The following is a 26,816-nucleotide window of genomic DNA, read 5'->3' as shown; positions in this document are numbered from 1 at the left end:
TCAAACTATAGTTTCACTTAGGTTCTATTTTTTTCAGGTTTATGAATGATAAAACAAGTAAGATTTTATGCTAGTTTTAGTTCATTTTTCGATTCAAATTCAAACATCTTGGTTTTGGTTTAGTTAAGTTTGATTTTTCAAGTCAAATGCTATGTTTTCTTGTAGACGTACAGTTTTCGTTTCATACTTATTATAGTTAAAACGCAGGAACAATACCAAACCATAACCTTAACTACTACCATTACACATTATTAATACATAAGAGTGTTCATGGATGTTCAAGTGATTCTCCTGGATCTTTTTTCATGCTCTAGCAAGCTTCCGTTTTGCAGAAAATATTCGGTTAAGAGTCCCTGCCAAGCGAATTCCGCCTTGTGCAAGTCTCTTCTCTACCACCGGTAACCGAGAGACGAAATAGTAATCTGTAGAAAGACATATGAGAGAAAAAGAACTTTAAAGCATTGTTGCATATTAGAAAGCTAAAGAAGATTTTGTTTCAGAGTGACTATTGATCTTGTAAACCTCAGAGAGTAAGTATACCTCCTAAAGTAGTCCCTGCGGTGGCGTTCCTGTAAGCATACTTGCAGGCAAGATCAATGCTTTCAGAAGCATACCTTAACACAACAAGAACATACAGAATCAACAATAGTGATATATAAGAAAAAAGATATGATAACTAAAACCATTTTACTCTGTTAATGATCAGCAACTTTTACAGATCTTCAACCGCGAAATCTTGCAATTAAAATCAATGGAAAGGAAAATTTATATGAGCAATTTATGTATGCTTACGGATTTGGGCAGGCCGTTTGGTTAAGTTGACATGACTCCCATGAAGGTACATCGTTTGACCAGCCGTTCTATATGAAGATGGCAGTTACAAATGTGAGTAGAGTTTTATCTTGGATATGACTATAACTTGCTGAAGCTGATTAAAGAAAGTAAGATTGTACCTTGAGTTTGGCTTGAAGTTCATGAATCATGCGTGGAAGGCTTGAATTGTAGTATGTTTCTAGAGCAGACTCAATTATCATATCATCCCACACCTTCATATTCAAAGGGATTGACAAGTTGGATTACTAGAACTATTGAAGAAAACATTTTCTTTATCTTGGTAACTTCCAAAGTTTAGATCTTTCAAGACAATCAGAAGAAATTTAACGTTTTAGCATCAATATAATCGACAACAAAACGCTTACACGGTGCAAATTAGTTTCCTGATTGTACCAGTGAACTTTTATCTTGTTACCACCTAGATCTCCAATAAAACCTTCATGTAAAGGCTGTGAAAACATCCAAATCCACAATAAGGATTAGGCATATATATTATGTTGTTTCCTATACATTAATCTCAGCTGCAATAATCAGAGTAGTCTCAAATGCATATAATTCAGAACATCACTTGGTGTCTAATATGATTAGTCTAAACTTGCAAAAAGGGATCAATTAACCTGATGGATATCTCCCATATAATGTGATAAGAACATGAGAGCCTCTGTTAAGTTATCTGCAAAGCAAAAAAAAACACCAAGTCACACTATTATGATGCTTCATATAACTCACACACAAAAGTATCAGAATTCACTAGAACTCTAACTCACAGTGGACTATACTCTGTGAGTTTTCAGAAGTAGACATTAGTTGGTTAGTGTAATTGAAGATTGCCCCTGTCACACACCAGTCTTTAGGACAGTCCCCTTCACAGAAAGACAACAAAGCACATATACTTTTATACCAACGTCAAACAGAAACATGAGTGAAATTTGAAAGAAAAGATCAATAAAAGACCCACGAGAGTACTCATAGTTGCATTTGTAATCAGGCGTATCAGCAAAATGCAAAGCACTAGTCCATCGCCATTGCGGGAGCTTTTTGATTTCATCAGGCCATGAGCAAACAGCTGCTAGCTCACCATTTGCAGATTCAGGCAGAAGTTTCTTCACAGCAACTACAGTATCTTCCTCAAAATAACTCTAAAGATTGAAAAATGGTATTAATCAAGATATCACACAAAGGTCCAAAGAAGAGTTTTTAGTAGATTCAATGAAACAGTAAAACAAAACAAAACAAAAAGCCTCCCTTTTTTCCTCTCAGTCTTAACAATAGAGTATTAAATTGATATTCAAGTATCTTACAACACTCACTCAAGTACGAAATCTCTCAGATCTATACTCACATAGATCATTTACTAAGATAAATTTAGAGCTACGCTTTAGAAAGTAAGTTAAGGAAATTTTAACCTGAGCTATTTTGCAGACAGCGTAATGACCAGCGTCTCCCCAACAGAGAGCTCCATTAACGAGCTGTGTAAGCACGAGTATACTCACAATCCACATTCTCAACGACCAACCCATTCTGAGAAAAGCTTCTACTTTTTTCTTTCCAAAGTTAAAAACAGAGAAGCAGTTTTTCAACACCGAGTAAGCAAAAAAGGTTTTTTTAGTGTATAAACAATGAGAACCTGATTCAAGTGCAGAGAAGAAAGAAGAAGCCAAAGAGCCTTGAATTTTTCCTTTTTCTACTCCATGGAGTATAGTCTTATACTTCCATTGATGGTACTATGTATTCATTATGGTGGAATAGCAACAAACAAAAAAATAATAGTTTTTATTTTGTCACCACGTTCATAAATATTTGTTTACTCAAATTGTATATAGTTACTCTTGAGTCATTTAAAGTGAGTCTCGACCCAAGCAAGTAACCGGAAGTTTTCCAGCTGTTTAACATTTCTGAAAAACTGTGTTTATTAATAAAGATATCAAGATATATGGTTGTTGGGTGATATCAACTTATCAAGTAAGCAAGCATAGCTTCTCCAAAAACTAAGCATTACATGAGCTAAAGGAGCTAACAGAGTTGTGCAAAAAAAAAAAAAAAAAAAAAAAGGAGCTAACAGAGTGGTCTTGGGAATATTTATCTCAGTTTCATGATCCAGCATGCTTAGGTTTTGAAGAAAAGATACGGTTAAGAGTGGCTGCCAAGCGTATCCCACCTTGCGCAAGTCTCTTCTCCACAATGGGTAACCGAGAGAGGAAATAGTCATCTGCAGAACAAACACGAGAGAAGTCTCGAAGATCACAGTATTGCATACAAGTCTATAACTGAGATGAACATGTATGGGTAAAGAAAGCTAAGATCTTGTTTCAGAGTATACACTGATTGTTCAAAGATAAGCTAATATGTCCAAGAAACTTTGAGTTCAATGCTGAGAGAGTATACCTCCTAAAGTAGTCCCTGGGGTAGCGTTCCTATAAGCATACTTGCAGGCTAGATTTATGCTTTCAGATGCGTACCTGAAAAGAATCCAAAACAATACTGACTCGACAATGATGTAATTAGGAAAATCAATATGAAAGCTACAACCATATTTCTCTGCGATCCATCAACTTTTTAGATCTCTTTACACAAAATTTTATCCATCTTTCTGCGTTTAACATTGCTGCAAAGAACTAATCATATAGGTATCTTGATTCTTGACAGAAAATGATATATTTATATATGCTTACGGATTTGGACAGGCCGTTTGGTTAAGTTGACATGACTCCCACAATGGAACATCATTTGACCAGTCGTTCTATATGAAGATAGCAGTTAAAGGAAACAATCAATGTGAGTTGACGGATTTATAAACATACTGGCACTGGAGCTTCATAAAGAAAGTAAGATTGTACCGTAAGATTGGCTTGAAGTGCTTCAATCATGAGTGGAAGACTTTTATTGTAGTATGTTTTAAGAGCAGACTCAATTATCATGTTATCCCAGACCTTCATCATTGGAAGATCATAAGAATAATTTATCCAATCAGGAAAGATAACTTTTTCTTTCAGCATTCGATAACAAACACTTACATGGTGTAAATTTGTTTTGCGACGGTACCAGCGGACTGTTATCGTGTTTCCACCTTCATCTCCCAGAAAACCAACATGCAAGGGCTGCGTAGATTACATATAATTCAGACACAGACCTTGTTCTGATATGATTCATTTAAATGGCAAAGAGATTTACCTGGTGAATATCTCCAATAAAATGTGATAAGAACATGAGAGCCTCTGTCAAGTTGTCTGCAGACAAAGACTAGTCACAACTCTATGCTCCATAGAACTCAAACAGAAGCTTTAGAATCAGACTCACTATAATATTATCACTCACAGTGGACTATAGTATCCGAGTTTTCAGAAGCGGACATAAGTTGCATAGTGTAATTGAAAATAGCTCCTGTCACACACCGGTCTTGATTCTTATGAGTATCATGGCAATCCCCTTCACAAACACAACATATAGATTGGATTTCGGATATGAAAACAGGTAAGCAATTGGAAGAGGGAAGAATAAACGGACGACAATACTCGTAGTTGCATCTGTAATCAGGTGTGTCAACATAGTGCAAAGGGCTAGTCCATCGCCATTGCCAATGGTGCTTAATCTCATCAGGCCATGAGCAAACAGATGCTAGATCTCCATCAGCTGATTTAGGTAGAAGTTTCTTCACCGCAGCTACAGTTTCTTCCTCAAAGTAGCTCTGAGGACTAAAAATGGCATTATCAAAGATAACACAAAAGGTACTACCTTGTCTACAGAAAAATTTCAATCCAAATCAAAGGTTTAGTATCTATCTAGACTCCACCATAACAGTAATCTCCTAGAGTATTTGTGACAGTTGCAGAGCTAATTCGATCTTTAATTTGGTACCAAAGATATCAAATTTACATGAATCACAGTGCTTTCAGCAACTTTAGAGTTCGAGCTCAGAATCTAATTACATGAATCAATTTTGACCTCGGCTATTTTGCAGACTGTGTAGTGACCTTCTTTTCCCCAACACAGAGCTCCATTGATGAGCTGTGTAAGCACGAGTACTCTAGCAAACCACTGTCGCAGCGACGAACTCATTCTGTAAAAATTGCAAAGTTTCGATTTTTTTTGTTACAAAGTTTGTCGAATCAAAGATTTTGTTGTTAGATTTTGCAAAATTTTTGTTTTTATCAGAAGAAGTACAAACGGACCGATGAAAACGAGAGAAGTCAAAACTGTTGTTGCCTTTGATATTCATGGTCTTTGCCTCAGGTGGTAAAAATCCTTATTAAATCAAACAATTAACAAAAATAAATACACTTTTTAAGCCCAAAATAAATAAAAACTTCTTACAAAATCATATTCTACTTCGAAATCAATGTTTGGTATACAACAGCTTATTTGATACTATATATGTTCCATAGTTACAGTGTCTTTTTGACCAAATCAGAGATACATAAAAGCCAACAAACAGAACTCTTGTAAAGAGATATCTATGAACAGAATCGACCAGATTTTATTGATTATTGACCATGACTCTTGTCTCTGAACATTTCTCCCTTTGCAGAGAATCAAGTCTCAAGGAGAATCTTACCAATATGGTTGCTACTCTCCATAAGGCTATGACCTTCTGCTGCTTGTGACAATGGTAAATACTTGTAAATCACTGGTTTTACCTTCCCTGCTTCTATCGCTGGCCAGACATTCTTCTCGACTTCCCTTACAACAACTGCTTTGTTTTCAGGGCTTCTTGGTCTTAATGCAGCTCCTGTAGGAACAAAACAGATCAAGAATTATCAATAGGTCTCAGACTCTCAGTATTGATTTTGAGAGATGATTGATTGATTGTGTTAAGTACCTAAGACAGTGAGACGCTTTGGAAGCAGACTACTTAGTTTTATTTCTGCATTGGCTCCTCCCATTAAACCGATAATACATAACCTTCCATCAAAGTTTAAGCTGTCGAGATTTTTCTGCAAATACGGTGCCCCAATGCAGTCCAAGATAACATCCACTCCTTTCCCATCGGTTTCCGCTTTTACCTTTGCAACAAAATCCTCGGTTTTGTAATTTATACAAACATCAGCCCCGAGTTCTTTGCACGCAGCTAGCTTTTCATCACTCCCTGTTAGTTAAAAGAAAATTTGAACAATTTCGGAAAAAAGTACATAAAGGTTATCAATATATTGAAGCTCAGACCAACCAGCTGTGACAAATACTCTCACTCCCAGATGTTTAGCTATCTGAATAGCAAATGTCCCAATCCCACTTGAACCTCCATGAATCTAAAATTTCAGATACTATCAAACATTAGCAAGGACATAGACAAGAAAGAAAACAAAACAGCCCAAGAGAGAAGACAAATGCAAAGCAAAGTAATAGATAAAAGCCTCTAGAATTGACCGTAAAAGGATTGGCTTTTACCAGACCATAGAAACTGTTTTTATACATAAAAAGAGAAGAGAAGTTGAAATACCAAGAATGATTCACCAACAGAGAGACGGCCCATCATGAAGACAGTAGACCAAACAGTGCATGCCACTTCAGGGAAAGCCGCTGCATCCTTTAGAGAGATACCAGCGGGAATTGGGAAAATTTGTCCAGCAGGAACAGAAACTTTCTCTGCATAACCTCCTCCAGAAAGAAGAGCACACACCTGAGACAAAGACAGTCAGAAGTAATCCAAGACAATAACTTTATACTTCAAAAGTAATTTACTTGCTTAAGCCTAGAGTAAAACTAAATCCAATCCAACACAAAAATATAAGAAGCCTCAACAGCTAAACAAATGTAAACGAATTGCAACTAGACAGAAACCAAGTCATTCAAATTCAGATGTTATGAATCCTAAATCATTAAGAACATGAGTGTGAGCACTGAGCAGTGTATTCAAATGTTCTGTATCCTAAATCCAAGCTCGGATAACTTAACACAGAGACACCAAACCCTAAAACCAAAATTGAGGATTAGTCCCTAATTTCCAGAAACGAAATCACAGGAATATATATCTACCTGGTCTCCGACTTTCCATCGAGAGACGCCTTTACCGACGGATTCAATGGTCCCAGAACATTCGAGACCAAGGTAAGGGCTTGAGCCAGGTGGTGGATTATAAAGGCCAAGTCTTTGGAGAGTATCTGCACGATTCAAAGCAGTAGCGAGAACTCTGATGAGAACCTCATCGTCTTTAACTTCTGGGTCTGCCACATCACGGAGTTGCAGAACCTCCGGCTTACCTGGCTCCGAGATCACGATCGCTTTCATTCTCTCAAGCTTCCGTATTCAAGTCCTCTTCTTCTTTCTCTTTAGTATTTTTTCTTTCTCTTAGACTAGATGGTTCGAGCAAACGGAAGAAAGAGTAAAGAGTGTTGTTATTGACCAATGCTCCACGGTTTATTTGTTCCGTCAAATTCCAAAATCTTTGGTTTGATCGGTACTATTCAACCGCCGCAATTGGGATTTAACCGCTCAATTTTTATATTATTTTGTGTTTAAAAGTTTAACCGCTTATTTTTCGCGTTTGAGATTTTATGCATTCGACTCTAATCATATAAATTGTGTGTCTAAAAGTCTACTGAAAATAAATGTATATATTTGAACATGTTACGTACATCAATTTATTTATTATACAATGATTTAACGTCAAAATATTAATAGAGCTATGAGATTAGGTATATTTAGATAACAAATAAAAATAAGAAATAAATTAGAAATAATTTTAGGACAAATATGATGGATCAAAGATTTTTACATCGAAATATATTGTCGGTGTGGCTACAGAATTACTATGAATAAGTTCATTATGGTGACAGCTATAATTTGGGAGGAGAAACAATCGTTCGGGATGTTGATCAGATTCATTTTGTCGTTGAGCATATATACTTCAACCTCATTGAAGGTAATAGATGAATCATTAGGATGCATTCCATCCAAGTCAACGGATATCATGTAATAATTAATTACAATAATGAGTCTATCTATATATGTGTGTTTTCAGTACATAAACTTTACATCTTCTTTTTCTTTTTAGGATCACTCACCCATAAAACTTTAATTCATATGAGCTGTCCGTATATATACGGTCCCCCGGTTAGTAAAGGATTTAATGTTTAAATTTTATTTTGTATCAAATACTATTTACTAATGCAATTTATCATTTATATTTATTTTTCTATCTCATTACCCGAGAGATTACTCTCAAATTTGTGGTAGACGTGTAAGTTTTATTTACAACATTTTATTATTATTTGTTGTTTTATGTTAACTTAATACTTTCTCTTTTCGTTTTCTATTTTCTAGTCATATGGAAAGGATGATATTTACAAATGCCAAAGTGGCAGCAGCGGTAGCAAATTATTTGCCCGATGTGCTTTTTATTTCACTTCGGAGGACTATCTCTCCATTTCGTCACATTAAGTACGTTTTGTTTCGTAAATTACTTATCAATTAAATTTATATATTAATTTGTTTACAATATTCTTGGAATGCCTTTACTCAGAGATATCATACGATATTTGATTTTGGGCACCGCCAAATCGGATTTTCTCTCGCCACTTCCAATTACGACGACCTGGACCACGAAGACGACGTAGACAACGAGGACGACGAGGACAGTGTGGACGACGTGGAAAGACTCGTTCACTCATCAACATTAAGCTTTGTTTTTTTCGGTAAGAACTAATTAAGCTTTTATTTTTTTCTTTGATAATGAGAACTAATTAAGCTTTTAAGACCTTTCATGAGTGTGTAATATTTTATGAAATATCTTTATAAGATTTAACTGCTATTTTTTGTGTTTGCGTTTTTATGCATTTGACGTTAATCACATAAATTGTTTGTACGGTTTCGTAACATTTCAAAATGCTTAACATTAGAATCTTGTTTCATCGATCTTTTATTATAGTAACAAGCGATTGTTTTTTTTGTTTTGAGTACATTTGAAAGTAACGGAAACTTAGTAAAACGAATTCACGAAGAGAAAATGAAAAGTGATTAAGTCATCTCCTCAACAAGCGATTGTTATAAAGTAATAAAATTATTTAGATGAATTGGTTGTTTTAAAATAAAAGGTTGAAAATGTTGAATAACTATTTATTTTATTTTTACGATTTGAAATGAATAGGTTGGAAAATTGATTCAACTCATTCAACAAAAAAAAAAGAAAAATGAACAAATTATAAAAGAAACTTGTTCAACCATTTCATCTACTCTTTTGTAGATGAATGAGTTGAATAATGTTCAACTTGGTTTTGCTGAAAATGGTTGCATAGAGATGAAATAATTGGAAATTTTGAGTTGAAAAATAAAAGTTGAATATTATTCAACTCATTTCTCTGTGAAATAGAAGATATACAAGTTGAAAAAATTTCTTTATAATTAGTTTATTTTTCCAACTTTTTAAGTTGAAAGGGTTGAATCATTTTTCCAACTTATTCATCTTAAATGGTAAAAAAAATAGATAAATGCTCATTCAACTCTTTCAACTTCTTAATTTTAGGCAACCATTTGCACCTATTTTTCCAATCATTCAACTATATGTCATTCATTTGGAGCAATTATATTTCTTAAATCTATATATTTATTTTTATTTCTGCTATAATTCAAACTGTCAAACCATTACCAATAAGATGTGGAGCTAATTCAACATAAGTATATAAAGTATATGAAATGTATAGATCTTTCCACTTATTTTCAAATGATTAAAATTGTACATGGTGTTAGAGCCCGAACAAACCCAAGATAAATGAGCATAAAGATGATCTCACTTCTAAAACCATTTTTGAACCACCATTTCTACTGCATTGCCATTTTTCTTACCGCCTTTTTTTTTTATTTTGATTTTCATAACCGCTAAAAAACTTTTCACCACATCATTATATTATTTGGTCCAACCAAACCAATGGTCCAAGATGGTGCCTTTTTTTTTTGGGCTCAAAGATACAAATCCTCTCTTTTGATTTCTTCTCTCAGCCCATGACGTGTAATGAATGAAGAAAAAATCAATAACTTACATCACAATCATATATCAATTTCATGAATCCTTGAAACCAAATACATACCATACCGACCTCTGTTTAAAAGACTTATCTTTTCTCCAACAAATGCGACAAAACCGTGTGGACGAATCAGAGAGACACATGTATACCAATGCCGACTTCTTTTTATGCAATCGTAGCGTCTCTCTCACGTGGTAAACGCGTCGCCATTTTTATAATACGACCACGTTTGTGACTCCATTAATGGCGGTCTCATGCTCCCTCAATTCTTCATGATCTAACTACTAAGAGATCTGATTCACTTTCTTCACACTCTCCGAGTCTCATCTTCGCTTCTTCCCTAGCTCTTATCTGGTTAGTTCCTCTCTTTCTCTCTCTCTGGTTAGCTAATTTTGCTTTGTTCAGATTTACAGAGATTTTGCTTATCTAGCTTTGAATCAGTCTTGGGAACATAGACAAAATCAGAATTCGACCTTTCAAATTAATGGGTCTGATTGGGTTTATCGAGTTCATCACCCGTTTTCCCAGTCATCTATAAAGTTTGAGTTTTTAATTCGGTTATATACTCTGTTTTGATACGGAGATATCTAATTGCTCCAACCATTTAGCTTTCTAGATCTCATGAGATGTTTGCTTTTCATTGTACAGTTTAAATTAATGTTAAGCTAAAGAGTGAATTTTGATGTGGAGCTATTTGGCTGAATATAATGCTGAAACATTTGTGAAGATTTAGATGTTTGATTGATTAGAATTCTTGTGCAAAGTCTGATGGCTTCTTGATGCTAAAGAGTTATGTGTATTAATTTTGATGCAGGACACAATGATGGACCTAACGAAACTGAAGCCTCCACAGATCACTTTTTATTGCTCGGCGTTTTCCGTCTTGCTCACACTTCATTTCACGATACAGCTTGTATCGCAGCATCTCTTCCACTGGAAGAACCCTAAGGAACAAAAGGCTATACTCATCATTGTGCTTATGGCTCCTATCTACGCCGTTGTTTCCTTTATTGGTTTGTTAGAAGTCAAAGGAAGTGAAACCTTCTTCCTCTTTCTTGAATCCATCAAAGAATGCTACGAAGCTCTTGTGAGTATATTGTTTTATCGCTTGTGTTAGTATACAACATATTGTAGAGACGACACTTACCAATTTTTTTCGATATTTTGCAGGTCATTGCCAAATTCTTGGCATTGATGTATAGTTATCTAAACATATCTATGAGCAAAAACATTTTGCCTGATGGAATCAAAGGAAGAGAGATTCACCATTCTTTCCCAATGACTCTTTTTCAGGTTCGTCTCTATCTTCATTGCATGATTTCATCTAATATCTATTTGCTTCTTTACCCTTAAAAGCTTTGTGTCTATTGTTTTGACAGCCTCATGTAGTCCGTTTGGATCGTCACACTCTTAAACTTTTGAAATACTGGACATGGCAATTTGTGGTCATTCGACCCGTGTGCTCCACTTTGATGATAGCTTTACAGCTCATCGGGTTTTATCCTTCATGGTTGAGCTGGACATTCACTATCATTGTCAATTTCTCGGTTTCTCTGGCCTTGTATTCTCTTGTGATATTCTACCATGTGTTTGCTAAGGAGCTTGCTCCTCATAATCCACTCGCAAAGTTCCTCTGCATCAAAGGAATTGTCTTCTTTGTCTTTTGGCAGGTAATGTTTGCATTAATCAGTAAACCCCTCAAAACAAGATTTCTCATGTTTGGATATACTCATAAGATTCTTTTGATTCTGAAACTGCAGGGAATAGCACTAGACATACTGGTGGCAATGGGATTCATAAAATCTCACCATTTCTGGTTGGAGGTAGAACAAATCCAAGAAGCAATTCAGAATGTGTTGGTATGTCTTGAGATGGTTATCTTCGCTGCGGTTCAGAAACACGCTTATCATGCTGGTCCTTATAGCGGCGAGACCAAGAAGAAACTCGATAAAAAGACCGAATGATTTGGGCGTTAGAGTGGACATGGACTGGTTTTAAACCAGCCATTTTTATAGCCAATCTTTGGTGATCTTGTATGTTGTTATGTTGAGGAGAAAGATCTAAAGGTTTTGCTTTACAACTTTTGGTTTCCATGATTGGGGAAAAAAGAAACAATAAAGTTGAAAATTTAGATGATATGAACAATAATGTTAAAGCCACTACACTTTTCATCAAAAGAAGTAAAGAACACTACTCATATTAATATCTTTCCCGTATGCATGAAATGAAACTTTTTCACCATTGTTACTCTAGTCTTTGTTCAATTGTTGTAAAATCAGTTCAAATACTCAAATTCTTCTTACTTCTGTGACAAAATAAAACACTCGTTCTCATTGAGTAGTAAAATTCGAAAGTAATGTTGTTGAAATCTTAAAAAAAATCATCAAATTATTTTTCATGATTCTATCGTTCTGAATTTGTAACCAATCAAAAGCTCATTTATGTATGAAAATATTAAAATAATTTATTTGTGAAGATAAAAATTGGAGTAATGTATTAATTGAAGGAGGGTAAAAAAGTCGCACGTAATATACGGGAAAAGGCGTGCGAAAGGACTAAACACAAAAAGTCTCTGGATTGAATTGGTTTGGCTCTCTGCTCGAACGATTCTCTCTGATAACCCGATTGTCAACTCCACAGCCCACAGGTCAGATTATTTCCGATTTAGGGTTAATCGAGTTCTCGTTTTTCGAAATCGATCAAATTTATATTTAATTTAATTTGCGCGAGAATCGATGGTGATTGATTTGTTGTTGATCCAGACAGAGACAGAGTTCGTTGCCTTGCCTCCGTGTTGTTTTGTTCATACCGCGTGAAAAGCTTTCATCATCAATTCATCATCATAAAGAGGTGTCGTGTGAGCACACGCAATCTCCCAATCTCTCTTCTCTCTCTCTCTCTCCAATCTCCATATCTTTGTCCTCTATAATCCGGAGAAGTAGCTCTACCATCGAAATCTCCCAACTTGCTTCCTTGTGAGTTTCTCTCTCACTTCATAAATTATGGTTTTTGCTTCAGTAGAACGTAGAAATTTGGTATTTTGATTGTTGGGTTTCAATGATTTAGGGTAAAGATTCATTGGGTTTTCTCCATTTCTAGCTTTAGTGATTATGATCATGATTTCATATCATCCTCTCTCTCGGTTTTTGTTCATCAATGTCTTCTGGTTCTTGAGATAACCTCCTAAGCTTTTTGGTTTAATGATTCCTCTTTTCTATCTTCTATGATCACCTGCATTTCTCTTGTTTTGGTTAGATGTTAATCTCCTTAGTGTGATTTATTAACTTGGTACTATTGATTTTGATATCAGCTAGGAAGCTTTTTGCTTTTTGTTTTCGTCTTTGCGCGTGTCCCATTCTCTTCTCCAAAGTTCCCTATAATAGTGAAAGCTCATCAAGTTATTTAGCTCTCAGTTTCTGAAAGATGGAGGTCAAGTTATGGAATGATAAGCGTGAGAGAGAAATGTATGAGAATTTCGCAGAGCTTTATGCTATCATCAAAGCTACTGAGAAGCTCGAGAAGGCTTATATTCGTGATCTAATCTCTCCATCTGAATACGAAACCGAGTGCCAGAAACTCATTGTTCACTTCAAGACATTATCTGCATCTCTCAAAGATATGGTCCCAAACATTGAGAGATTTGCAGAGACGTACAAGATGGATTGCTCAGCTGCAGTTTATCGCCTTGTGACTTCTGGTGTTCCAGCTACTGTGGAGCATAGAGCTGCTGCTTCGGCTTCTACATCAAGCTCTGCTTCTGTTGTTGCTGAGTGTGTTCAGAACTTCATCACTTCCATGGATTCTTTGAAACTCAACATGGTTGCTGTTGATCAGGTGTATCCGTTGTTGTCTGATCTCTCGGCTTCTCTTAACAAACTAAGTATATTGCCACCAGATTTCGAGGGGAAGATTAAGATGAAGGAATGGCTTTTGAGGCTGTCAAAGATGGGAGCTTCAGATGAACTCACTGAGCAGCAGGCTCGGCAACTTCACTTTGATCTTGAGTCATCCTATAACTCGTTCATGGCTGCTTTGCCTAATGCTGGTAATTAACCGATGTGCCACTAGAGACTGATGTGTGTTCGGTTTATTTTGTTTAGTTTGGCTTTATGTAGTTATAATGATGGCTTTAGGAACAAAGATTTTTGTTTCATGACAATTTGCTACATATATTTTGGGGATGAATGTTCGTAGACAAAACAAGCTTTTCCTTTTGTTGTGTAAAAGATGATGCCAATCCAGAAATTGTTTTTTTCATGAAGTGTAATGTATGAATCTAACTCTTTTGTGCTGATTATTGGCTTTATATCGTTACATGGGTGGCTTTATATGTGGTTATGGAACATTCCTCTCCTTTAGTCTTTTCAAAACAAATGTAAAGACTCTATATCAACTATAAAACGTTAAGAGAGATTAAAATTGCCCATTTTCATTAGCTGCGAGTAAGAAAAGGAATGAGCAATTCATCAGTAAGGATAAGAACTTGCCCATTTATCTACAAAATGCGCAAAAGCCTGTGGGGTTAAAAAGGTGATTGACCAAAAACTTTCTGGTGTTTCCCATCATAATCTATTCACCTTGCAGCTATAAGAGTCTGCAAAATCTACATGGAGCTTGTGGTGGTGGTGTCTGCAATTTCTGTGGTTGTCTTGAGTTTTCCTTCATCTTCCTTGTTATTTTGGCTATGAGCACTTGATGAGCTTGGTGACGTGAAGCTAGACTTTACTGTGTCATCATGAGGCAGAGTCTCGCTCTTGGTAGTTTTGTTAGAACCAGGGAGAGATTCTTCGTCCTTTTCTGGTTTGAAGTTCAAATCTAATTGAACTTTCAAAGGCGAAGCATGACGCTCATGATTCTCACTGTTGTTAGCAGATTGGTGAAGTCCATTATCAGAATTCAGTTGCTCGAGCAACTTGCGCGCATTGTCTTCTTTCTCCATCTGCTTCTTTTCCCTCCGTAGCAACAGGGAACGCCTACGGCGTTTGTTAGTGTCGCAGACTGCACAAGAACAGCATCGGTCGTGTTTAGGACCTATCCCACTTGGGGATTGTATGCAAATGATGCAAGTACAGCCATCTCTATGTCGTGGGTGCTTTGTGGTTGTTGGTGATATCAACAGTCCTTCAACTTCAGTGCACGTTGATCTGAAACTAGAGACAACACGATCCAAAAGAAAAAAACAAGAAGCAGAAGAAAATCAATGAGCTTTTCAACACTTGGCAACACACTCTCGGACAATGAATAGTACCAGTACCCTAATTTGATTCTACCGCCATTATCTACGATAAGATTCACCATTTCAAACACCTAAAAGCAAAGAGAAAAGCCAATAAAAGCAAAGATGTGTGGTTTACCCTGCAACATCAGTAGGCTTCCCGATGATTGGAGCCTCCTATTTTGACACGAGAAGCATTAAAGAAATAACTCAGTGAATTGATATGTTCCAAAACAAGTAAAACAGGATTTGAAAAACACAAAAAAAAAAAAAAAAAAAACGATGGTTGATAACAAAATAACACGGCACATCAATGGTATCAACTGTTTTAGGTAAGAGCACTCTAAGCCGATTAACCACACAATATTTTAAAAGCTAGAGACAAACAACTTCTAGCACCCAATGTGTATATGAACAACAGGTTATTTTTAATATCATGAAATAATCTTGTATTCCAGAAGAAACTTGAGAAACTACAGCCAAATCCTAAAGAAACGAAAAGAGAATAAGATTCTTAATCGGCATAGACCACTTATGCAAATTAGAGCAAAAACATATGGATGTACCTCATACTCCTCAAACTCGTAATCCTCTATCACAACTCTAGATGGAGTGAGGTTGGGAGGAGGCAGGAGAAATCCTTGAGCTTCTTCCCATGTTAGCTTCAGCAAGTTGTCGTCTCCCTTTTCAACTTTTTGACGTTTACTTCTTGTAATCATCATGCTGCTTTTCTTCTTACCAGAGGAACATTCTACTCCTGGGGTTTCTTTAGTTATATAAGCAGACTTCTTAACTTCAAACGGTGAATGCATATCAGCCGGATCAGCCTGCTAATGGAAATGGAGAAGAGATATAATATATTTGTCAAGCTAACTTGTCAAGAAAAGGTGTAGTTTGATTTTAGTTACTTCGCATACTTTGTAACTCATTTCCATGCCCGAATAAACATGACTACTCAGCACTTTGAGAACTAACCAAAATGGGAGACAGAAGAGATGATGATAAAAAAAACCATATTCGAACTGCATACTTGTGAATCTTGTCCGACCTATTTAATCACTTAACACAAATTGAACAAAGAATAGAGAAGTAGACAATGCGTATTCACTCATTATACTTCAGCGTGTTATTCCTGGTTGTGCTTTGACTATACTCTAGAGTGCAGCTGACATTCAGGAAAGCTTTTAAAACTAGCCGCTAGTTTACTACTAAGTTAAGATTGTAACTATAGTGAACCATAAGTATTTACAATTAAAAGCTATCTAGTTAATTTGGAAAGTCACCTGATCAGACGATTGAGTAATCGAAGCCTTTCTGAATCCCAAAATTAACTTCCTTTCTGGATCTAATCGACTGAATATGACTAAAAAGTAAATGGAAATCAGCTCCCAGGCATAAGCTCTAGAAAAATTTTATTAACTCAGAAGAAGTGTAATATGCTTCATAAAAGATATCATTTAAAAATAGTAATTGAGTGAGAAAAAAAGTTGCTTCCGCATTAAACATATGGAATTGTGAACAGCAAATGCTACTACATAAAACATATATTCCTGTAAACCAAATTACTATATCACAAACGATATACCTGTATCACCAGCCTGCAACTGCAAGGTCTGTATGAATGGAGTTACTCCCTCTAGAACATATATTCTGCCTTTGCTGCTGGGCCAAAAGCGAAACTGAAATCTCCACTCTTTACCCATTGGGTCCTGTACTGTGAGAGGCACACCTTTGGTGTGGGAAAGTTGGGGCAAGAAAGCCTGTTACATAGCAGATGCCTTGTTCATTTGGCATCTTATATATAATTTGAGACGCTGTAAAGTTTTCAGATATTATGACTACTAGATTCAACATACAAAAGCAGTGAAGTATTTGCTATAAGCAACAGAGAGCCACATCCCAAATTCTATTCACATGATTAACCATTTAAATAAGAAAACGAGAATATGTACTTGCATAAGCAAACAGTTATTTACCTCTGCATATTTCTTTGGCAGGACCAGCCGCTTTCCAGTATCAGTTGCACTCAGGATCTTCTCAAAGAGAGGAGTGACAACGGATTCAGATCTTACACATCGTTAAGGTTCTGGTAACTTAGAAGTATCCAAAGTAAAACCTATCCCTAAAACCATTTATCTGATAGCCTTACATCCACCCTATTCTACAACCTAGTATAGACTTATTCATATCAAAAGCTAGAACGACAAACTAAAAGCAAGAGTAAAAGGACACAGAAGTATGAAAAAAAGCATGATTCATATGCTTCTGGTAAACATACAAAGTTATATTCCAATGTAGTATCTATAAGAGAAGAAGGATACTCTTTTGATTGATTCTGCAGAACTTGGTTTTTATATGAAACCTTGGGCCAAAATCGTGGAACCACCTGATATTTTCCTGGCGTCTCAAGATGAGCCATCACATTACGACTTTTGCTTTCGAATGGCGAGTCTGCTCCACCATTCAAGTCATTGTGTAAGCGACTTAGCGGAGAAGAATTACGTGTGTGCCATAAATTACTTCCATCTAGTCTAGAGTGACCAGTTTTCTCAATTGGTGTTGTAATTGGCACAGGAAACGCAAGCTGTGTCCCACATGGACCCTCCTTTAGTGAGATCAGTGGGTGATATACATTGACATTTGGAAAAGGAGATACTCTATAATGTTTCGAGTTTTCACTCATTAATTTCCCTATCATGTCATTCATTCCCCTTTTTTTCTCCATGGTACATGCAGTGACCCTTTCTTTAGAAGCAGGTTGACTAAATTCATTATTACCTCCACGATTACGAAAATCAAACTGCAGAACTGAAGGATCTAAACAACTAGGAGGCTGGTAGCTTATCTGATTTGATCTAGTTGAAGAACTCCAGTTGATCGACAAGTCCTTGAATTTCTCAGAAATTGGAGACTGGAAAAGAAAGGACGGTGATGGCGAAAAATTGGGTCCCTGAAACACATGAATACAGACTGTTATAGCACACAGACTACAGCTCAACATCGATCTTAAACTTGAAAAGATCTTTGTACAGTTGAAGTTTGCTTGCTAGCTTAAGATATATAATTACTGAGAGACATTGAATCAGGTAACATCATGCCTCCGAGAAAAAATATGGATGGAATTTGGTGACAGGAAATAAAAAAGTGAAATCGTCCCTCACCAAAGCAAACTTTTTTCTTGCGCAAGCCAAACACTCAATTCCTCCAGCATCCATTAACGTATAAGCAGAAGCAGACGCAATACATCCACAATGAATTCGCTGCACGAAATGCTATTAGTGAGAGACTTCACATCTGGAAACCCCATGTATGATTTTGGGATGCCAAGGAGACATAGAAAATTTTAACTAGTAAATCATATAGTTACCTTTCCACATGACTCACAACACCTCCATCCAGAAGCCCTTTGGTGAAATACGTCACAAAACTTTCCTTGTTCATACGCAGAGCTGGAACCAGAATACAATCATTAGATATTTGCAAAATCGATAATACACTAACAAGTTAATGAAATTGATGCAAAGAGCAGGTAAAAGAATCGTGTCTGCAGAGTACTGAAATCAAACAAAGAAAAACCAGACTATTTGTGTTGGTTAATGCCTAATGCAACTAGAACTTGTAAGCTTTAACTATACTTTTTCAGCTCTGATGAAGTTTATGTTTCAGAACAAAAACAGAAGCCTAAGGAAACTATACACTATATAGTCTCCACGCATCCATAGTTAAAGAATCAAAGCATTTTTAAGAAAAGATCTACATACAGGAACGAAAATTATTGAAGATTATATCATCAAACTGATACATGTTTTCCAAAAATAAACCCATCAAAGACAGAACACATGTATGCATGTTTACAATCAAGAAGTAGTAAGAGCAAAAGTATCTCATTCCTAGTTAATTCCTGATACTCAAAAGGCTTTGCAATCCCATGAAGGTGACCTTATTGTTTACATAGAAACCATTACCATACCCAATTTATTATTTCACAAAATATCATAGTAAGCCTAAGAAACTAATCATGTGTCTAATTTCTAACTTTGATGAAGCAGAATATAAAAATTCAGAAAACCGGCCACTAGTGAACAAATTCTCGAATCTAATGGATCAGAATGCAAAGTAGCTTCCTATTGCTTTAATTATTTTGTCTCCTAGTATCACTTCTTCTATCTCTTTCGTGTCACTTGGACTTTGGACCTCTAGACTCTAAACTTGTTACACAACATCGATGCCACATAAAGAATTCAGGTGAAACGAATTAGTCCTCACACGCCCATCAAAATGCTTAAAACTCTATATTCCAGTCACTTAAATTCAACACTGTTAAACAATTCCAAAACATCCGAAAAGAGTGGCTCCTAATTTCTCGGCTTGTAGTCAACACATGGGGACTCTATACTCCAAAACAAAGCAAACAACAAAAAAACTCAGAAATTACCACAGGCTGCCACATCTTACTAAGACAGACCCAAATTACACAAAGAAAGAAGTAGGAAAAAAACAACCAAGTAAGTTTTCCAAAATCAAAGACAAGCACACTTGAAAAAAAAAAAAATGATCAACTCAAAAAAATGGAACAGGGAGAGTAAAAATAAGCGAAGAAAAGAAGTACGGAAAAGGTTGCTTACGCGCAACGATCACAGAGGTCGACGAAATCGCCAGAACGGAGACGCCAACCAGGACGGCAATGGTCGAGTTTGAACTCAAAACATTCGTGGTTGAAGCAAAATCTAGCAGATAACGAAGACGATGACATGGATGAAGAGGAAAGCATATATAAAACCCTAGAAAACCGTGAGAAAGATTGATGGAGGAGAAAAAGAGAAAATGGTGAAAGCAGCTGAGAAAGGAGAAATAGTGAAGTGTTGTTGTTTCGGGTAATTAATTTCTTCTATTTGTTTTTGCCTCATCAGCTAAACAAAATACTCTCTGAAAAAGAAAGCTCTCTCACAACATTTACTTTACTTATTTATTTCCGCTTTTTCTATGATATTTATTCCTTTTTTAATTAAAATATTCAATGTATAACGCCAAGTCATCATTAGTATGGTAGGTCCAAATTAAATTCCAGGGACAATATTTTATCATTTTAGTTATATGATATGTCGCATCAATTTTTTAGTTGCTTGCCTCATAGAATCTCTCCCAACTTTTTGTCACACTAATGCTAGTTGACAATATTAATCTTCATTTTATATTTGCCACAAAGCTTTAAGCTTTAGGACTACCATCCCCCAACATAAATATGTTTACACTTTACACCAAGAGTTCAAAAAAATCTCACATTTAGTATTTATGGTCTTCTCAATATCTTAGTTCACACAACTTTCTAACAAAAAACTCAAAACTGCAATACAACAGCAATACAACAATAAACAATACACTCAATGGTAATCTTTAGGGATTTACTATATAACTCGAATCATCTTCTCATTTTTTGTATTGTAATGTCCATCAATCAAATTATAGCCACAAGGGACAACTTCATCTCATCTCATCACATCTCATGTATCAGTCAGAATTATTCAGGAGAGAAGAGAGTGGCTAAACCTTGATCAACACTTATTTGAAGCTTGTCGTAAGACATCAAAGCCTTTTGATCACATTTGTACGATTTTCTTCCTCTTGCCAAAACTTCTCCATCTGAATCTATGATTCCTTCCTTGTCTGGTTCGTCTATGCGTGCACCTGGCTCCAGTACGAATGCCTTCACCTTTTCAACAGTAAAAACCAACGTGTAAGCTTTTTAGTCAATCATAAAATTCCGATTCATTTCGAAAAGAGACATCAAAGTCATCAAATGAAATATTACAACTATAAAATTGGGTTCGCATGGCAAACCTTCAGATATGATGCATATGGTGATTGGACATGGGTTCCATCACTCAACTTTGTCATAAGTGATAGCAAGGCTAGTTTAGGACAGTCTTTCATGACAATCAAATCCAGGAAGCCATCAGAAAACTGTTAATCAGACCATATGAAGCTTTCAAGATTTTATAGCAAGTAAACGCAAAAGGATTCCAAAAAAATCGTGTTTTCGTGGTTTCAAAATGTTTAACTGACCTTAGCGTCAGGAGCAGCCAAAGTGTTCTCAGCACCCCAGGGAACATTATGAAGCCATACTGAAACAAATGGGCCTTTCATTTCTCTCCAATCCAGATTTTCAAGTTTACTATCAGGTCCTTGGTATACGAGTGTCTTATCACTACCAGATGGCTCTTTATCTATACTGCAACTGGCTCGTTGCCCATAGCTTTCGAACCCAGGAGCTGGCACAAATAGAATTCGTCCATGGTATTGTCTTAAGCATATTATCCTCTGAAGACCCTGCAAATGCAAGTCGTAGAAGAGTGAACGCAAGGTCTTTAGTTGAATGAAAACAGCATCCAGTTAGAAACACACAATCTCTTTTTTTTTTTTTTTTTGTTCAACCTCCACCAGTAACTTAGTTGAGTAACGCATATTAAAACATGCATTGCAGAAAATTTTCAAATGTTCAACTAAACATACATAGATATCAAAGCGAGCACTACCCATCCATCTGAATTTCTCTGACTCGATGTCTATATCAGCCACTAAACCTGAAATAAAATGAATTTCTCTCAGTACAACCAACAGAATAATTCAGTAAGCTCAGCCACTACTTGCATTTGCAAATCAAGTTCTACATTCTAGAGTACTACACTACAAAGAAGTAGAAGTCCTTGCATACCCCAAGCAAGCATCAAGACACTGAAGAATTTGGTAGTCCCTTGTGAGATAGTTGCTACATCTAGAGAACGTGTACGACCTGCCAATACAGAAATAGTGTGACAGTGAGTTGATTCATTAGGAAAGTCGAAATGTTTTTGAAAGATTGAATATCGTATGGCATGGAGCAGGACCTCGGATTATCGAAATAGTAGCACTTGTTGCACTACAAGGAAGCCCTACCGGTTCCAACAATGATTTAATCATGCCATTACCACTTCCTGCCATTAGGAATGTTAGTGCACACAAAGAACCGCAAAGTAAAAATGTTTACCTAAAGTTTCTCATACACAAGATATCAATTTGGTATGATAAACAGAAAACTGTTTCAATCTTACTTAAGGATAACCTTTACATCTAAACTTTCACATGGACACACAAGACAAGAGAAGTATGAGGCAGAACGAACCTGCAGGGACCATTCCGATCGGCAATTTTATGGCAGTCTTCCAGTCTTCTCTTTCAAGCAGTCCATTTACAACCTACTAAATTAGGAACCAATTTTAAGAATCACTACCAATACAATAATTTTCTAATCCCAGAGTCAAACATAAGCAAAACAGTAAACATATAATTAAACAAGAGATTGCTTCCTCTACAGATACTCCCAAAAGCAATTCCTCTTACTTTGTCTAAGATATCAATTCTAAATTGCTTTAGTAAGTATCATGTGAGAACAGCACGAAAGACACGCATCATCACTTCCAAATTAAGATATCCAATAAAATATACATAGAGAAAATGATACTTCCACAACATAAAGAAAATTTCTTACTTACCTCAACAAGGATACCGTCACCGCTAACACAAACAATACCATCGTATTTTGATACATCCATGGACCTAACAATTTCCTTTGCATGCAACTGATACTTGGTTTCTGAAGCAAATATCAAAAGTAATCCGATTGTTAATTTCCCTCAGTAGAATTGGAAGAAGATAATAGAAATTAGAAACCTTGAATCTCAAGTTGAATATTTGCATCTTCAAACAATGGCTTTACTTCCTCTTGAAATATCTTTCTCGCTGTTTTCTTCCCGCCAAACGGATTCACAAACACAAGCAATTTCTTTGGCCGACCTAAAGAATCACCAATCAGCATCGAGATTTGAGAAAGGCATTTCGAAATTTTAGCTCTGGTGATACCCAATTTTCGATAATTCAACTAACCGAGAGAGACGAGGTGTTGATGGAACTTATCGGACCAAAGCTTTCTAGATTCATCAGAGAGAGGCTCGAAAACGAAATCGTTCCTCGCATAATCTCCAGCACTTCCTCTACAGCAAATTCCTCCTCCTTTCTCAACCAAGGTCTTTACTCTAACCTTGTTACCTTCCACGACGAAACTCAGGATTTCTTTTGCCAACGTCGATTTCCGCCGTCCAGATTCCGTCGATCGTAGCTCTCCCTCGGCGGTCAACGTTAACGGCGTGACAACACCATTTACCAGAACTCGGTCGGAAATTATCGCCGGAGATGGTAGTTCATCATTCTCCCTCTCCGGCTGACGATCCATAGCAAGATGGAGGGAGACGAGTTTCGTCGTTGGTGAGAGCTAAGATTTAAAAATTGACCTGAAAGCTAATCTTTGGTAAGACTTTTCCGATCAGGAGGGAAATGCAATTCACGCGCCTAGCCTGGCGAGTGGATGAGATGACGTGGCAATACCCCTCCTCTTAGCTATGACGTGTCGATTTCTCTTAGGCCAGAGAGAAAATTAAAGAAGAGTGTCCCAATACGACACCGTATTAACTAATTTAAGAAAGTGAACTAGACTTTTCTGTAGTCTCTCTGCTTCGGAGCTCTAAAATTGGAATAATATGCTGAGACAGTTCACAACCATTAATCTGGTAAGCACAAAAAACAGACTCACCATTGGAAGATGTTTAATTTCTTAATCATGTTAGGATGTGAAATTTGGATTTGCATTCTTCATTTGCAGGTAAACAATGGAATCCTGCAAGAAAATGTCAAAAATGGTGAGGATTTATAGTAAATAACATTGACAATTTCAATGAGAAATGGTTAAAGTTTAACATTTACCTTAGCAAGTACTAGCTCCCTCTGGCTTATACAAAATTTACAGAACAATCTTTCTATAGAATCTTAGGATAAATTGTAAGAAACACACAAAACATTTGTCTGGTTCTCATTTCCTGTAATGTACTGTACATGTGTATCAATCAAATAACACACACAACCACAAGGGAATAACATTTACAAAAAAGGATAAATCAAAGGTCAATCAAGGTTTATGAAGTATGATGTGAATGTGTCTTCATCTCACGAGTATTGTTAACATTATCAATATTCAGGAGAGAAGAGTGTGGCTAAACCTTGATCAACTGTTACTTGAAGCTTGTCGTAAGACATCAAGGCCTTTTGATCACATTTATATGTTCTTTTTCCTCTTGCCAAAACCTCTCCATCTGAATCTATGATTCCTTCCTTGTCTGGTTCGTCTACAAGTGCACCCGGCTCCAGCACAAATGCCTTCACCTTTTCGACAGTAAGCTTTTTAGTCAATCACAAATGCATAGTCACAAGGTACATTGAAGCCGTCAAATGAAAGAATTCAGCCATATGGGGTTTTGGATGACAAACCTTTATATACACTATATATGGTGACTCAACATGTGTTCCACTACTCGTCTGTCTCATAAGTGAGAGCAGGACAAGCTTAGGGCAGTTTTTCAAGACAATCAAGTCCAGGTAGCCATCAGAAAACTGTTTCATCAGACCATATACAAAAGAAGCTTTAACGTTTTTTTGCAAGTAAAAGAACCTTATGAAGGCCTTTTTGATGGTGCTCAACAAAAGAATATCCAATATTTTAGTTAGAAATGTGTAACTGACCTTTGCAGCAGGAGCAGTCAAAGTGTTCTCAGAACCCCAGGGAACATTGTGAAGCCATATCGTAACAAATGGGCCTTTCATTTCCCTCCATTCTAGATCTTCAAATTTAGTTTCAGGTCCTTGGTACCCGACCTCTTTATCACTAACATGTGGCTCTTGGTATAGACTGCAACTGGCTGGCTGTCCATAGCCTTCAAACCCAGGAGCCGGTAGAAATAAAATTCGTCCATTGTATCGTCTTAAACATATTATCCTCTGAAGAGCCTGCAAATCCAAGAAGATAAAAACATCCCTTCAGTTCAATAAGAGAACATCCGGTAGAATCATACAGTCTCACCAGCAATTTAACAACTGCAATGCAATAATTGTCAAATTTGTCAACTAAACATACATAAAAGTCAATACGAGCACTTCCCATCCATCTGAACTTCTCTGACTCGATGTCTATATCAGCTATTAAACCTGAAATAAATGGACTAATCAATACAACAAAGAGTACGTTCAGCAAGCTCATGTATTACTTTCATTTGCAAATAACTTTCTGAACTCTGGACATAGCAAAAAGAAGTAGAATTTACTGGCATACCCCAAGCAAGCATCAAGACACTGAAGAATTTGGTATTCCCTTGTGCAATTGTAGCAACATCTACAGAACGTTTATGACCTGACAGAATTAATGTGCTACGGAACTGATTACTGAGGAAAAAGGAAAATGTACTGAATGATGTTTTTTTTATGGCATGGAGGATAGAGCATAACCTCGGATAATAGAAATGGTAGCACTATTTGCACAGCATCGAAGCCCAACTGTGTCCAACAATGACTTTATCATGCCATTACCAGTTCCTGCCGTCAAGTAAAATGATTTCTATACAAGTTTCTAATCCACATGATATCAATTTTTGTATGAAAATCTAGAATATCGTCATTGTTACTAAAACGAAAACCATCGCATTTAAAGTTTCACAAACCTGCAGGGACCATTCCAATAGGCAATTTTAAGGCATTTCTCCAGTCTGCTCTTTCGAGCAGTCCATTTACAACCTACTAAATTAGGAACCAAGTGTAAGAATCAGCAACAATAAAATGATTGTTTAACCCCAGAGTCAAACCTAAGCAAAAGAGTAAACATATAATTTAACAAGAGATTGCTTCCTCTAGCAGATACTTCAAAAGCTCTAACTTCGTTTTAGACATGAAATCTAGATTCCTTTAGTTTGAATCAGGTGAGAATAGCACGAAAGACACACATCATCACTTCCAATTTAAGTTATCCAAAAACAATTGACATAGAGAAACTGTATACTTCTTACATACCTCAACAAGGATACCGTCGCCGCTGACACAAACAATACCATCATATTTTGACACATCCATGGACTTAACAAATTCCTTTGCATGCAACTGATACTTAGTTTCTGAAGACTCAACCATAAGTAATCCATTGTTAATTTCCCAAAAAAAGAGTTTTTGAGACCCCAGAAAGAAACAAAAATAGAAACCAAGGAACCTTGAATCTCAAGTTGAACATCAGCATCTTCAAACAAAGGCTTCACTTCCTTAACAAAAATCTCTCTCGCCGATTTCTTCCCGCCAAACGGGTTCACAAACACAAGCAATCTCTTTGGCCGACCTAATCGAAATTTCCAGTTTTAGCTATTTGAGTGATACACAAGTTTTCGACTTTTTCTCGAAACAACAAACTAACCGAGAGAATCAAGGTATTGACGAAGCTTATAGCACCATCCATTTTGATCGATGAGAGGCTCAAAGACGAAATCTTTCCTCACGAAGTCTCCACCAAATTGTCCGCAGCAGATTCCTCCTGCCTCTTTCTCAACCACGGCTTTTACTCTAATCTGCTTACCTTCGACGATGAAACCAAGAACATCCTTCTTCATCGACAAATACTGCCGGAGTCCATACTCTGTCCACCGTAACTCCCCGTCGGCAGTCAAAGTCAACATAGCCAATTCACCATCAATAAACACTATGCCGGTGATTATATCAGTCGGACACATGAATTGATCATTCTCCATGAGACAAAACAAGACAACCTCCGTGACGGTGGCGTAGAGCTTAGAGAAAGAGAGAGAATTTCGTCTTGCTTCCTTAGTTGAGCTAAGAATAAAGAATGGACTTTGAAAAAACCCACCTTTTTGGTCAGCTTTGTCTGATCAAAGGGGAAGTGACAACCACGCGCTTTA

At 36.5% G+C, this 26,816-nt stretch overlaps 8 protein-coding genes and 1 long non-coding RNA gene across 25 annotated transcripts; 3 read left to right on the top strand and 6 right to left on the bottom strand.

Moving 5' to 3' along the window:
* Positions 1–112: 112 nt before the first annotated feature.
* On the bottom strand, positions 113–2,557 carry ENDO3 (endonuclease 3). 2 transcript variants are annotated; one of them, NM_001084951.2, is made up of 10 exons: positions 2,462–2,549; positions 2,241–2,368; positions 1,793–1,973; positions 1,602–1,697; positions 1,452–1,507; positions 1,200–1,283; positions 954–1,046; positions 793–860; positions 541–614; positions 154–422 (listed from the first exon to the last, which is right to left on the bottom strand). In NM_001084951.2, exons 2-10 carry the CDS (start codon positions 2,352–2,354, stop codon positions 304–306), a joined length of 885 nt encoding a protein of 294 aa, NP_001078420.1. In that variant the 5' UTR covers positions 2,355–2,368; positions 2,462–2,549; the 3' UTR covers positions 154–303. The 2 variants fall into 2 exon arrangements, with proteins under 2 accessions (NP_567630.1, NP_001078420.1); NM_118279.3 differs by having other exon boundaries at positions 113–422; positions 2,241–2,557.
* A 141-nt stretch (positions 2,558–2,698) lies between these two features.
* Positions 2,699–5,064, bottom strand: ENDO4 (endonuclease 4). 6 transcript variants are annotated; one of them, NM_001341503.1, is made up of 10 exons: positions 5,004–5,036; positions 4,777–4,891; positions 4,339–4,519; positions 4,150–4,260; positions 4,006–4,061; positions 3,849–3,932; positions 3,672–3,764; positions 3,507–3,574; positions 3,220–3,293; positions 2,866–3,043 (listed from the first exon to the last, which is right to left on the bottom strand). In NM_001341503.1, exons 2-10 carry the CDS (start codon positions 4,888–4,890, stop codon positions 2,925–2,927), a joined length of 900 nt encoding a protein of 299 aa, NP_001328107.1. In that variant the 5' UTR covers position 4,891; positions 5,004–5,036; the 3' UTR covers positions 2,866–2,924. The 6 variants fall into 6 exon arrangements, with proteins under 6 accessions (NP_001328109.1, NP_680734.1, NP_001328108.1 ...); NM_148368.2 differs by having other exon boundaries at positions 2,704–3,043; positions 4,777–5,064; NM_001341502.1 differs by having other exon boundaries at positions 2,699–3,043; positions 4,150–4,519; positions 4,777–5,036.
* AT4G21580 (oxidoreductase, zinc-binding dehydrogenase family protein) lies at positions 5,041–7,169 on the bottom strand. Of its 3 annotated transcripts, NM_001036614.1 has the most exons (6): positions 7,029–7,159; positions 6,805–6,929; positions 6,269–6,448; positions 5,996–6,077; positions 5,651–5,917; positions 5,123–5,560 (listed from the first exon to the last, which is right to left on the bottom strand). In NM_001036614.1, the coding sequence occupies exons 1-6, from the start codon at positions 7,054–7,056 to the stop codon at positions 5,364–5,366; spliced, it is 879 nt and encodes a 292-aa protein (NP_001031691.1). In that variant the 5' UTR covers positions 7,057–7,159; the 3' UTR covers positions 5,123–5,363. The 3 variants fall into 3 exon arrangements, with proteins under 3 accessions (NP_193889.1, NP_001031691.1, NP_001078419.1); NM_118278.3 differs by having other exon boundaries at positions 5,041–5,560; positions 6,805–7,169; NM_001084950.1 differs by having other exon boundaries at positions 5,651–5,899; positions 6,805–7,159.
* A 2,671-nt stretch (positions 7,170–9,840) lies between these two features.
* Positions 9,841–12,117, top strand: AT4G21570 (organic solute transporter ostalpha protein (DUF300)). Of its 2 annotated transcripts, NM_118277.5 has the most exons (5): positions 9,841–10,142; positions 10,603–10,875; positions 10,959–11,081; positions 11,168–11,458; positions 11,549–12,117. In NM_118277.5, exons 2-5 carry the CDS (start codon positions 10,609–10,611, stop codon positions 11,750–11,752), a joined length of 885 nt encoding a protein of 294 aa, NP_193888.1. In that variant the 5' UTR covers positions 9,841–10,142; positions 10,603–10,608; the 3' UTR covers positions 11,753–12,117. The 2 variants fall into 2 exon arrangements, with proteins under 2 accessions (NP_193888.1, NP_001329391.1); NM_001341500.1 differs by having other exon boundaries at positions 9,857–10,142; positions 11,168–12,043.
* Positions 12,118–12,308: 191 nt separating this feature from the next.
* On the top strand, positions 12,309–14,212 carry VPS28-1 (vacuolar protein sorting-associated protein-like protein). 3 transcript variants are annotated; one of them, NM_118276.4, is made up of 3 exons: positions 12,309–12,435; positions 12,551–12,763; positions 13,099–14,212. In NM_118276.4, the coding sequence occupies exon 3, from the start codon at positions 13,212–13,214 to the stop codon at positions 13,839–13,841; it is 630 nt and encodes a 209-aa protein (NP_193887.1). In that variant the 5' UTR covers positions 12,309–12,435; positions 12,551–12,763; positions 13,099–13,211; the 3' UTR covers positions 13,842–14,212. The 3 variants fall into 3 exon arrangements, with proteins under 3 accessions (NP_193887.1, NP_974585.1, NP_001320024.1); NM_202856.3 differs by having other exon boundaries at positions 12,551–14,212; NM_001341499.1 differs by lacking the exon at positions 12,309–12,435 and having other exon boundaries at positions 12,528–12,763; positions 13,099–14,117.
* Positions 14,199–19,909, bottom strand: VAL3 (VP1/ABI3-like 3; the record flags this gene model as incomplete). Of its 3 annotated transcripts, NM_001341497.1 has the most annotated exons (10): positions 19,629–19,909; positions 18,371–18,452; positions 18,165–18,263; positions 17,325–17,953; positions 16,980–17,070; positions 16,589–16,763; positions 16,287–16,366; positions 15,570–15,830; positions 15,143–15,180; positions 14,392–14,938 (listed from the first exon to the last, which is right to left on the bottom strand). In NM_001341497.1, exons 1-10 carry the CDS (start codon positions 19,772–19,774, stop codon positions 14,392–14,394), a joined length of 2,148 nt encoding a protein of 715 aa, NP_001320023.1. In that variant the 5' UTR covers positions 19,775–19,909. The 3 variants fall into 3 exon arrangements, with proteins under 3 accessions (NP_001329314.1, NP_001320023.1, NP_193886.3); NM_001341498.1 differs by lacking the exon at positions 15,143–15,180 and having other exon boundaries at positions 14,199–14,938; positions 19,629–19,868; NM_118275.4 differs by lacking the exons at positions 14,392–14,938; positions 15,143–15,180 and having other exon boundaries at positions 15,415–15,830; positions 19,629–19,849.
* AT4G07020 lies at positions 19,154–19,462 on the top strand. The gene has a single exon (NR_142078.1). It is a non-coding gene; the product is annotated as an other RNA (long non-coding RNA).
* A 317-nt stretch (positions 19,910–20,226) lies between the features above and the next one.
* On the bottom strand, positions 20,227–23,650 carry SPHK1 (sphingosine kinase 1). Of its 3 annotated transcripts, none has more exons than NM_118274.8 (10): positions 22,924–23,650; positions 22,711–22,833; positions 22,533–22,633; positions 22,163–22,235; positions 21,888–21,974; positions 21,716–21,793; positions 21,514–21,584; positions 21,067–21,330; positions 20,842–20,964; positions 20,227–20,713 (listed from the first exon to the last, which is right to left on the bottom strand). In NM_118274.8, the coding sequence occupies exons 1-10, from the start codon at positions 23,267–23,269 to the stop codon at positions 20,522–20,524; spliced, it is 1,458 nt and encodes a 485-aa protein (NP_193885.6). In that variant the 5' UTR covers positions 23,270–23,650; the 3' UTR covers positions 20,227–20,521. The 3 variants fall into 3 exon arrangements, with proteins under 3 accessions (NP_193885.6, NP_001320022.1, NP_001031689.2); NM_001341496.1 differs by having other exon boundaries at positions 20,842–20,927; NM_001036612.2 differs by having other exon boundaries at positions 20,272–20,713; positions 22,163–22,238; positions 22,924–23,325.
* A 4-nt stretch (positions 23,651–23,654) lies between these two features.
* SPHK2 (Diacylglycerol kinase family protein) lies at positions 23,655–26,752 on the bottom strand. 2 transcript variants are annotated; one of them, NM_001341495.1, is made up of 11 exons: positions 26,318–26,752; positions 26,120–26,242; positions 25,927–26,027; positions 25,581–25,653; positions 25,369–25,455; positions 25,196–25,273; positions 25,001–25,071; positions 24,610–24,873; positions 24,358–24,480; positions 23,797–24,252; positions 23,655–23,710 (listed from the first exon to the last, which is right to left on the bottom strand). In NM_001341495.1, the coding sequence occupies exons 1-10, from the start codon at positions 26,646–26,648 to the stop codon at positions 24,058–24,060; spliced, it is 1,446 nt and encodes a 481-aa protein (NP_001320021.1). In that variant the 5' UTR covers positions 26,649–26,752; the 3' UTR covers positions 23,655–23,710; positions 23,797–24,057. The 2 variants fall into 2 exon arrangements, with proteins under 2 accessions (NP_001320021.1, NP_001190787.1); NM_001203858.2 differs by lacking the exon at positions 23,655–23,710 and having other exon boundaries at positions 23,894–24,252; positions 26,318–26,666.
* Positions 26,753–26,816: the final 64 nt, after the last annotated feature.

The sequence above is a fragment of the Arabidopsis thaliana genome, chromosome 4 (assembly GCF_000001735.4).
Source record: "Arabidopsis thaliana chromosome 4, partial sequence".
NCBI classification, from domain to species: Eukaryota; Viridiplantae; Streptophyta; class Magnoliopsida; order Brassicales; family Brassicaceae; genus Arabidopsis; species Arabidopsis thaliana.
The sequence above is the reverse complement of the archived record's forward strand: the minus strand, read 5'-3'. Positions and strand labels throughout refer to the sequence as shown.

Excerpts from the sequence above, each read along its gene's own strand:
- ENDO3 (NM_118279.3), bottom strand. The coding sequence starts at position 2,354 with ATGGGTTGGTCGTTGAGAATGTGGATTGTGAGTATACTCGTGCTTACA. Across the intron at positions 1,698-1,792 it reads ATGCAACTATGAGTACTCTC|GGGACTGTCCTAAAGACTGG; the intron begins GTGGGTCTTTTA and ends CTTTCTGTGAAG. Across the intron at positions 1,047-1,199 it reads AGGAAACTAATTTGCACCGT|GTGTGGGATGATATGATAAT; the intron begins GTAAGCGTTTTG and ends TTGAATATGAAG.
- ENDO4 (NM_001341505.1), bottom strand. The coding sequence starts at position 4,890 with ATGAGTTCGTCGCTGCGACAGTGGTTTGCTAGAGTACTCGTGCTTACA. Across the intron at positions 4,261-4,338 it reads ATGCAACTACGAGTATTGTC|GGGATTGCCATGATACTCAT; the intron begins GTCCGTTTATTC and ends GTGTTTGTGAAG. Across the intron at positions 4,062-4,149 it reads CTCGGATACTATAGTCCACT|ACAACTTGACAGAGGCTCTC; the intron begins GTGAGTGATAAT and ends CTTTGTCTGCAG.
- AT4G21580 (NM_118278.3), bottom strand. The coding sequence starts at position 7,056 with ATGAAAGCGATCGTGATCTCGGAGCCAGGTAAGCCGGAGGTTCTGCAA. Across the intron at positions 6,449-6,804 it reads GATGGAAAGTCGGAGACCAG|GTGTGTGCTCTTCTTTCTGG; the intron begins GTAGATATATAT and ends TCTTTGTCTCAG. Across the intron at positions 5,918-5,995 it reads GAGAGTATTTGTCACAGCTG|GGAGTGATGAAAAGCTAGCT; the intron begins GTTGGTCTGAGC and ends TTTAACTAACAG.
- AT4G21570 (NM_001341500.1), top strand. The coding sequence starts at position 10,609 with ATGATGGACCTAACGAAACTGAAGCCTCCACAGATCACTTTTTATTGC. Across the intron at positions 10,876-10,958 it reads AAGAATGCTACGAAGCTCTT|GTCATTGCCAAATTCTTGGC; the intron begins GTGAGTATATTG and ends GATATTTTGCAG. Across the intron at positions 11,082-11,167 it reads TCCCAATGACTCTTTTTCAG|CCTCATGTAGTCCGTTTGGA; the intron begins GTTCGTCTCTAT and ends TTGTTTTGACAG.
- VPS28-1 (NM_118276.4), top strand. The coding sequence starts at position 13,212 with ATGGAGGTCAAGTTATGGAATGATAAGCGTGAGAGAGAAATGTATGAG.
- SPHK1 (NM_118274.8), bottom strand. The coding sequence starts at position 23,269 with ATGGATCGTCAGCCGGAGAGGGAGAATGATGAACTACCATCTCCGGCG. Across the intron at positions 22,634-22,710 it reads TATTCAACTTGAGATTCAAG|AAACCAAGTATCAGTTGCAT; the intron begins GTTTCTAATTTC and ends TATTTGCTTCAG. Across the intron at positions 21,975-22,162 it reads GATCGGAATGGTCCCTGCAG|GAAGTGGTAATGGCATGATT; the intron begins GTTCGTTCTGCC and ends TCCTAATGGCAG.
- SPHK2 (NM_001341495.1), bottom strand. The coding sequence starts at position 26,648 with ATGGAGAATGATCAATTCATGTGTCCGACTGATATAATCACCGGCATA. Across the intron at positions 26,028-26,119 it reads TGTTCAACTTGAGATTCAAG|AAACTAAGTATCAGTTGCAT; the intron begins GTTCCTTGGTTT and ends TTGAGTCTTCAG. Across the intron at positions 24,874-25,000 it reads GTGCTCGTATTGACTTTTAT|GCTCTTCAGAGGATAATATG; the intron begins GTATGTTTAGTT and ends TTGGATTTGCAG.